We start from the raw sequence: 8351 nt of genomic DNA, 5'->3' as shown, positions 1-8351 counted from the left end.
ATAATAATCAAATATCATTAAAAAAAAAAATCTGTGGGGGGTGGAAACCCTTTACACCCTCCCCGTAACTACGCCACTGAACAACTCTACACACTTCATTATTAAAATATTGCTATTAGCGAATTTAAAACAATATCGAAATTCCTTGCTTATTAGTCGTTCAATTATTATTTGTATTTCAACCGTAGTATTGTTGATAAATTAAAAACTATATTTGAAACTCTTTCAGATCATCCGCATAGCGGAGACTAAAGAAGGTTTTATTGACCTAATTGATCTTGAAAACAAGCTTCAATTGTACCAGTCGGTCAGTCCAGGAGCTCAATTAATCGGTTGTTTTTCTGCCGCCTCTAATATTACCGGAATTCTTGCTGATGATATTGCCACCACATTGGTTTTACACCAGTATGGTGCATTGGCTTTTTGGGATTATGCTTCCGCAGGTAAAATAATGATTAATTAATAATGTACTATACGTGGTTATAATTATTTTATTATTATGTATTCATTTTTTATCTGCTTATAAGATTTGAATAATTGTGCAAATGATTTCAAAACGTTTTTATGTAATTTTATTTGTGCTTTTCTTAATCAAATAGTGTAATGTAAATAGTTAATAATCGTAAATATTAATGCTAATAAAAAAATTAATATATAATAAACGTATCATTTTTGCCATTTTGCTAAGGATTAATTTTTAATGCTTAATTAAATAAACCTGCCACCGAGCTTCGGAATAATGCTTTAAGTACTTAAAATAATCAGGAATGAATTTTCCGGGTAATATTGTATTTTTTAAACATAAATCTATAAATGTATATAAATTATTTTATTATTTTTGAGGAAGCACTTAAAAAATGTTAACTATTGAGATATAATTTTTTAAATAATAAATATGTGATAAATATAAACCTTGTGCTATAAATTATTCAAGTACAACTTTTATATTGATAAAAATAATCATTTGTAAACAACATAGTTATTATTTGCACTTTGTAACTCAACTATTATTATATTGTACTGTTGAACTATAAAAATTTAATGTGCACCAATTCTAGTAGATTTTAATTACTTGCTTGATAGTATTTAAATTATTTAATAATTTACAGCTCCTTATGTTGTGGTGGATATGAATCCTTTGTTCCCTGCCAATGACCAAGCAGTTTATAAAGATGCTATATTTTTCTCTGGTCATAAGTTTGTTGGTGGAATACAAACTCCAGGTTTGACCAACTATTTGAATACATATATTCCTATAGTTTTCTAATAAAGAGATTTATGGGCCGCACAGGTGTATTGGTGGCAAAAAAAAAATTATTCAAAAACAAAGTACCAAATGGCAGTGGTGGTGGTGCCGTATTTTTCGTTTCCAGAAAAGAACACAGATACTTAAAGGTGAATATTAGTAGTTATTTTTTTCTGTTCTCATCTCTAAATTATTTTATACTAAATATTATAGGACACAGAACTACGAGAAGAAGGTGGAACTGGAGCTATTGTTGAATCTGTGCGCTTAGGCTTAGCATTACAGCTAAAACAAAATATCGGTGTGCCGTTCATTATGAGTAGAGAAGAAAAAATTACAAAGTAATGAGAACAATAATTATTCATCAGCACCTTAATACATTTAAACTGTATGCAATTATAACATATTTTTAATTTTTAGTGATGGTGGTTGATTATTAATTATTAATTCTACTGTTTTTCCATAAAATTTTTGTATACACTTGATGGAGTACATTCTTTTACAATAACATTTAAACAACTGTTGTTCTCATGTATAAATCTTGTATATATTAAATATGTATCCAAGATATATATTTACCATATGTGAATAATAATAAAAAATTATTTATAAATAATACTCAACTGTTAGTAAAATTTAACGATGTAATTTACAAATATTTATTTTTATGTATTTCAAGAATCCTCAAAAAAGAGAATATTATGCACTTGTGAAGCCAACTTTTGTCAATAATGTACAACTGTATCTACAGAATATAAAATTACTTTGATAATGATATACTTCAAGTAGTTATGATAAAAGCGAAGACATTTTAACAATGGTTTATCACCATACCTGTTTTGTGTTTATTTAGATGTTTAAAAAATATTTGCTTATATATTGAATATAAATATTTTGTTATGAAATCAAAGTAATTAGTTTACTGACATCTTTAAACCAATAATTTATTAGAAATTTATTCAAAATATAATTATATCAATTTGTATACATTTTCATATGCAATAACTTACAATATCTAAGTTATTATGCTTCTCTGATAGTTTACTTTGAAACTGCAAAATTGCTCTAAAAATAAAAACCTATTTTAGTTACAAATTTTGTTTGATGTATACAAACTTAATTTATGCATCAAGAATAGGTACATTACGAGTAATGTCTCTACTGTCTACTTCGAAAAGTGCATATTTTGTTGTCATTTTATTTTACTTTTTTCTTATGGCCTCTAAAATTATAAAACTATTGACTTATTGGCATCATATATTTATAAAATATGATTGTTAAAAGTCACGAGTACCTCTATAGATTTGCGTTTAGAATACTTGATTAATAATAAATAATATACGTTTTTAAATAAATAAAATTATATTAAAAGATATAAATGAGTTGAAAAAATTAAGGTTCAAAACAACAATGCTCCTGAGAATTTAAAATAAACATTTATTAAAAAAAAATAATAATAAATGTATTATGAAACCTAACGCTGTCATGATGTAGTATGTCCATATTGATTAGCTGGTTACGTAATCTTTCTATCAACGGTTTTATTAATTGCAGAACTGTTTTGTCATTCCTGCAAACGATGCCGGAAATAATAGTGCTAGGTAACTGCTCGCAAACGGTCAAACGACTGCCAATCTTCTCGCTATTGGTGCGCCATCCTCGCGGTGCGTTTTTGCATCACAACTTCGTGTGCGCCATCCTCAACGACGTGTTTGGCGTGCAGGCCCGTGGCGGGTGCGCATGCGCCGGCCCTTATGCCCAGGACCTATTGGGCATTGACGAGTCACTAGCCAACGAGTACGAGAACATGTTGCTGGAAGACGAGCGCCTGGACCGGCATCACTTACGCCGACACGAAGAGCACTCTTCGTTCGAGATGCTCCGGCCCGGTTTTGCTCGCATATCCCTGCCGTTCTTCATGTCTGACAACGAGGTATCCTTCGTTCTGGAAGCTCTGAAAATGGTAGCCACTGAGGGCTGGAAACTCTTGCCTCAGTATACGTTGAACCCGGAGACTGGTGAATGGAAACACCACACGAACAACGTGTTTCGCGACCGCAAGTGGTTGGGATCAATCCGGTACACCGACGGGAAATTGGCCATGCCGGAGCGAAAGATCTCCGCCCAAAACACGTGTCCGGCTGATTACTCCGAATGTCTGAAAACAGCAAGAAACACGTTTAACAAAGCGAGAAAAGTATGTGTCGGTGATCGTTTGTTTACTTTTTTCTGTTTAGTAAAAATTCTCTTTTTTTTTTTTTAGATGGCAAAAAGGTATCCATTACCCGATCAGAGGAGCATGTTTACAGAAAAGGCTGAAAAGTTACGTTGGTTTATGTTGCCGAGTGAAGCCCAAGATTTACTCTTAGGACATTCGGCTAGTCATATCAAACAAGGTGTTCCGTTTTCGCCAACAGTCTACCATGGATCTCCTCGAACTTCAGAATCGTCTTCTGTTTCTACTCCAAACTCATCTTTGGCCAGATACAACAGTCTTTCTGCTTTAGATAATAGGTATTTTTTAACTTTTATTCCTGAAATTTGTAATTTTTTAACTGATTAGTGATATTATAATATTATTTCTTTCTTAACTTGAAATCATCTTGAACTATTAATTTTCAATTTAAAATAATTTAAATATAGTACCTTAATGTTTTATTTTTATTTTTCAGTTTATCTGCTCGTATAAGATCTTCAAGTGGTAGTTCAGAAATGTTACTCCCCAATAAACATTTAAGTCCTGTTGAACTAGTTTCTCAAAGAGAAAGATGCTATAGTCTAGGATCAAATCCTACAAGCCCGGATAAATTCAGAAGGTTACGTGAACGGCAGTGTTCTTGTAGCAGCCAAACAGAATTAAGTGATTCTGAATCAAGAACCTCTTACGGAGATAGTCAACATGATGAATGTATTCAAGCATATGTACAAGAAATGACAAAAGAATTTGTTACAGAAATTAAATCTGAACTCCGTGAAGTTATAGCTACTGTTGACAATGCTTTATCGGAAAGCTCGGAGAGTTTGAATATTATAGATAAACGTAATAATAGCATTCTAACAAATGGCCATAGAGTTATGCCTAGAAATAATTCTGTGCCAGTTATTACTACCACCCCTTGCCAAAATGGTCTTGAAGAACAAGTTATTAGTCGCTTATCTGAATTTGCTTCAGAAATCAAAACTGAAATACATGATATGGTGAGTTCTGTTTTGGCTTCTTCTCCATCTTTATCAGATGAAAACACTGACACTATAATGGAAAAAGAATCTGATTCTGAAAGTGATAAGGAAATTAATTCAAAACATCCAAATCTGAGTTCTACCGATAGTGGTATAAACATAAAAACAGAACCAACTGAATGTAATACAAAAAAGTTTAAAACTGAATGCATTGTTAAAATGAACTGTGAGAAAAATGTTGATTTTGCTGTGGCTAGATGGTACTGTCCGCCCAAACCTATTTGGAAACCAACAATCGAAGTAAATATTGATGATTAAAGTATATGATATCTATATTTTAGAAATCTTTATTAGACTTAAATTATAATTAATACAATTTACTGAAAACTTAAATACTAAATTCAAATTAAAATATAAAAAAATGTAAAATGAAAGCTGATAATATTTCCTTAAAAGTATGTAAAATTCTGGTGTTGTAGTGGGAAGTCTCCTCTTTTTGCTTCACTAGATAGTGTTATTCAATTATTAATATTACATTTATTTTACAGTTTTAGTATTGTAAAAATATGTAGCTTTACCACTTTTAAACAACCATTTAACATGCTTTTAAGGAGTTATCACTTACACCTGCCTGCTGTGTTGTTTCAAGTCCCTTAAATCTTAATTTGTGATCTTAAGTATAAAAAAAAAATATATTAATTTTAAGGGTTCATTTTTAAATATTATTTTAAAAATTTAAGGCTATAAGAGAGTTTAAAATGATCCAAGACGGAGATCGAATTATGGTCTGCTTATCGGGTGGTAAAGATTCTTTATCGTTACTTCATACACTTCATCAATATCAGTATTATGCTTCATCAAAAGGTATACATTTCACATTAGGAGCTGCAACAGTTGATCCTGGTAGTTCAGCTTATAATCCTAAACCTCTTATACCATACTTAGAGGCATTAGGTGTTCACTATTTATACGAGGAACAAAGTGAGTTATATAAAGACTATTTTAAATATATATTTATAGTAAAATAATCAATTATACATTTGTTTGAAGAAATTCTTGAACAAGCTGCATCGGCTGAGTGCAGTTCCATTTGCAGTTTTTGTAGTCGTATGAAAAGAGGACGTTTGTATGCTGCCGCACGAGCAAATGGTTATAATGTTTTAGCCCTTGGACAACATTTAGATGATTTGGCTGAGAGTTTTTTAATGTCAACATTTCATAATGGTCGATTGAGATCAATGAAAGCTCATTATGCAATAAATGAACGCGATTTACGTGTAATCAGACCATTTGTGTATGTAAGAGAAAAAATGTTACGCCAATTTGCAGAGACCAAGAAACTACCTGTAATTGCAGAAAACTGTCCTGCATGCTTCGAAGCTCCCAAGGTTGATACTGATGTTAATATTTGAATTCTATAAAATGTAAAATATCATTTTTCTGAGAGAGTAATTAAACTGTACTATAACTAGGGACTAGGGGGCCATGGCTATATTACTGGAGGGCCTTAAAAAATTTATTTAATTTAAATTATTTTCTTTAGGACATTTATTTGTATTTATACATGCTTAAAGTTCAATATTGTAAAGTTTTCAAAAGTATATTAAAATACATTAATTTACTATACATTTGAATATTTTATCTGTGTAAAATAATACATGTAGTTTTAGTATATAATTAAAAAATAATAATTTACGATAATAATTAAAGGGGCTTTGAAGTTTTACTTTGAATTTAAGAAGCCCCATGACTAAAAAGTTTAAGAAGCACTGAACTATAGAGTAGTTGATAGATAATTTGTTAACATTTTTGAAAATTGAACTAACAATTTTGTAATTTTTAATTTAAGGAACGCCATAGAACAAAACAATTACTTGCTCAACAGGAAATATTGTTTCCAAGCCTGTTCGCTTCGTTACGTTCAGCGTTGCGTCCTTTAATTAGTTTTCGACAAACTGGTGAAGAAACCAAAGCATATTACCGTATGACTGGTTTTGCTGATGATCAAAGCGAAAAAGATTCAGAAGAAGAACCCACTCCATTTTAATTACCAAAATCATAACATGGTATTATTTGATCATATACTTTTGATATATTTCCTATAATTTACACAATTATGTTTATTTGTCAAATAATATTTTTGTTCACATATTTATATTTTTTTTCTCGTTAGATTAATTATAATTTTTCTTGAAAAATAGGTAAAGATGTTTTAAATGAAAGATTTTGGTACTATGTACTTCTAGCTGAAAACTAATTATAAGTAAAATAGTTATTTATTTATGTATGTTTACAATGTAATGTTCTTTATGAGTTGATTAATACGTTTATAATATTATTTTTAATATTATTTGGGTTTATATAACCTCTTGACTGCTTTTGTCCAATATAATTTCTTTGATTTACAAAAAAAAAAAAAATCACAAAATATATACGATTATGTTTTCTATTTTTTTTTTTTTTTTTTTGTTCAATAAGATAATCTGAAATTAATTGTTTATTTGATTAAAAATTTTATTGATGTATACTTTTTACTTGGTATTATATCGGTGTTTTTCAGCCAGTATTTTCGCAACACACACTTATGTCACAAAAAAGTTAAAGTGTGTCACAAGGTGTAATGAAATGTATTAATAGTGAGTCACTATAGTGCAAAGGTTGAGAAACACTATATTAGACTCTAATAATTTCTTTAATTTTTATATTAATTGATTTTGTTAATATTAAGTTTGAAAAGAATACCAATTTGGTTATATTTTTTTTTTATGTACAACCATTAATTTTAAGGTTTTAATTATGATTTCTGTTTAAGTTTTCTCATAAAATTTTGTTTTATAATTAGTCATTATGTTAAGTTTAAAACTAAAAATATATATTTTTGAAATATTCATAAGTTATGCTGCTTTACAATGCTTAATTTAAAATATAATTCCATGGATATTTTTGGTATTCATTATTAAGATGTGTCGGTTTTACTATTGATTATAAAATATATTATTCATATACTTTTATTCCATAATCAATAGTTCTAACCAGATTATAATAAATGAAACATTTACCATTAAATTGGTGTATTTATATTTGGTTCAAATGATTTCTTAAAGGTCATTAAATAATTTGTTATATAATTTCATCTATACAAAGTACCTAATAAGTAATTCATATCTCATAGTAATGACTCATTACTAGAGCCTGATTTATATGCATTTCAAAAATATCAAATATGATGCAAGTATGCAAAGAAAAAGTGACTAAATATACAATTAAATGCATTATGTTAATCTTTATAAGATGTGTTTTTTTTTTTAAAAAAAACCACACTTTTAAACCAAATAAAATTCTAAATATTTTATCAAAAACAAAAAAAATGATAATATCCACTGCTCTATATTTCAAATCATTTAAATCAATCTAAAACTTTTAGGAAACTTAAAAACGAGAATACAAATAAAAAGAAAAAACTAAAAATAAATAATTTAGATTTTATAAATATTTTAAATCATTTGAAGTTATCTAGTCTCAAAAAACGTATAGAAAACTTAAAAAAATACAAACATTTTCAATTTATTAAAAACCCATTAAATATGCATGTTATATGCATTTTTGATCAAATATGCAATAATCCTCGAAATATGCAAAATATGTGATATGAATCATTGACATTTTAAACCTCCATAGATGTGCATACACTTAGTACAAACATACAAATACATATAAATCCAGACTGTACTCATTACCAATGAGTACTGGGCGGATGTTCAGATTCTAAAAAATTGTAGTACCTTTATGCTTTATAAAAGTTTAAAATACGCTCGATAAAATGTAATTTATATGCATAAAAAAAAATGTGCAATGAAATAGTTAATAAAATTGATTTAAACTGTTAAAACTTAAAATAAAAATAAAATGGAAAAATTTAAAAAAA

General features: G+C 28.6%; 1 protein-coding gene across 1 annotated transcript in view; it reads left to right on the top strand.

Moving 5' to 3' along the window:
* Positions 1 to 7121, top strand: part of LOC112682290 — a 36351-nt gene extending 29230 nt beyond the window's left edge. The window contains exons 4-13 of the mRNA XM_025552831.1: positions 230 to 443; positions 1110 to 1223; positions 1292 to 1395; positions 1460 to 1587; positions 2801 to 3443; positions 3510 to 3760; positions 3919 to 4726; positions 5167 to 5407; positions 5477 to 5814; positions 6276 to 7121. Coding sequence (XP_025408616.1) covers positions 230 to 443; positions 1110 to 1223; positions 1292 to 1395; positions 1460 to 1587; positions 2801 to 3443; positions 3510 to 3760; positions 3919 to 4726; positions 5167 to 5407; positions 5477 to 5814; positions 6276 to 6473 — 3039 coding nt within the window. The 3' untranslated portion in view covers positions 6474 to 7121. The remainder of the gene's footprint in view (positions 1 to 229; positions 444 to 1109; positions 1224 to 1291; positions 1396 to 1459; positions 1588 to 2800; positions 3444 to 3509; positions 3761 to 3918; positions 4727 to 5166; positions 5408 to 5476; positions 5815 to 6275) is intronic.
* The last annotated feature ends 1230 nt before the right edge of the window (positions 7122 to 8351 follow it).

The sequence above is a fragment of the Sipha flava genome, unplaced genomic scaffold (genome assembly GCF_003268045.1).
Source record: "Sipha flava isolate LNK unplaced genomic scaffold, YSA_version1 202_pilon_pilon, whole genome shotgun sequence".
Classification (NCBI taxonomy): Eukaryota; Metazoa; Arthropoda; class Insecta; order Hemiptera; family Aphididae; genus Sipha; species Sipha flava.
The sequence above is the reverse complement of the archived record's forward strand: the minus strand, read 5'-3'. Positions and strand labels throughout refer to the sequence as shown.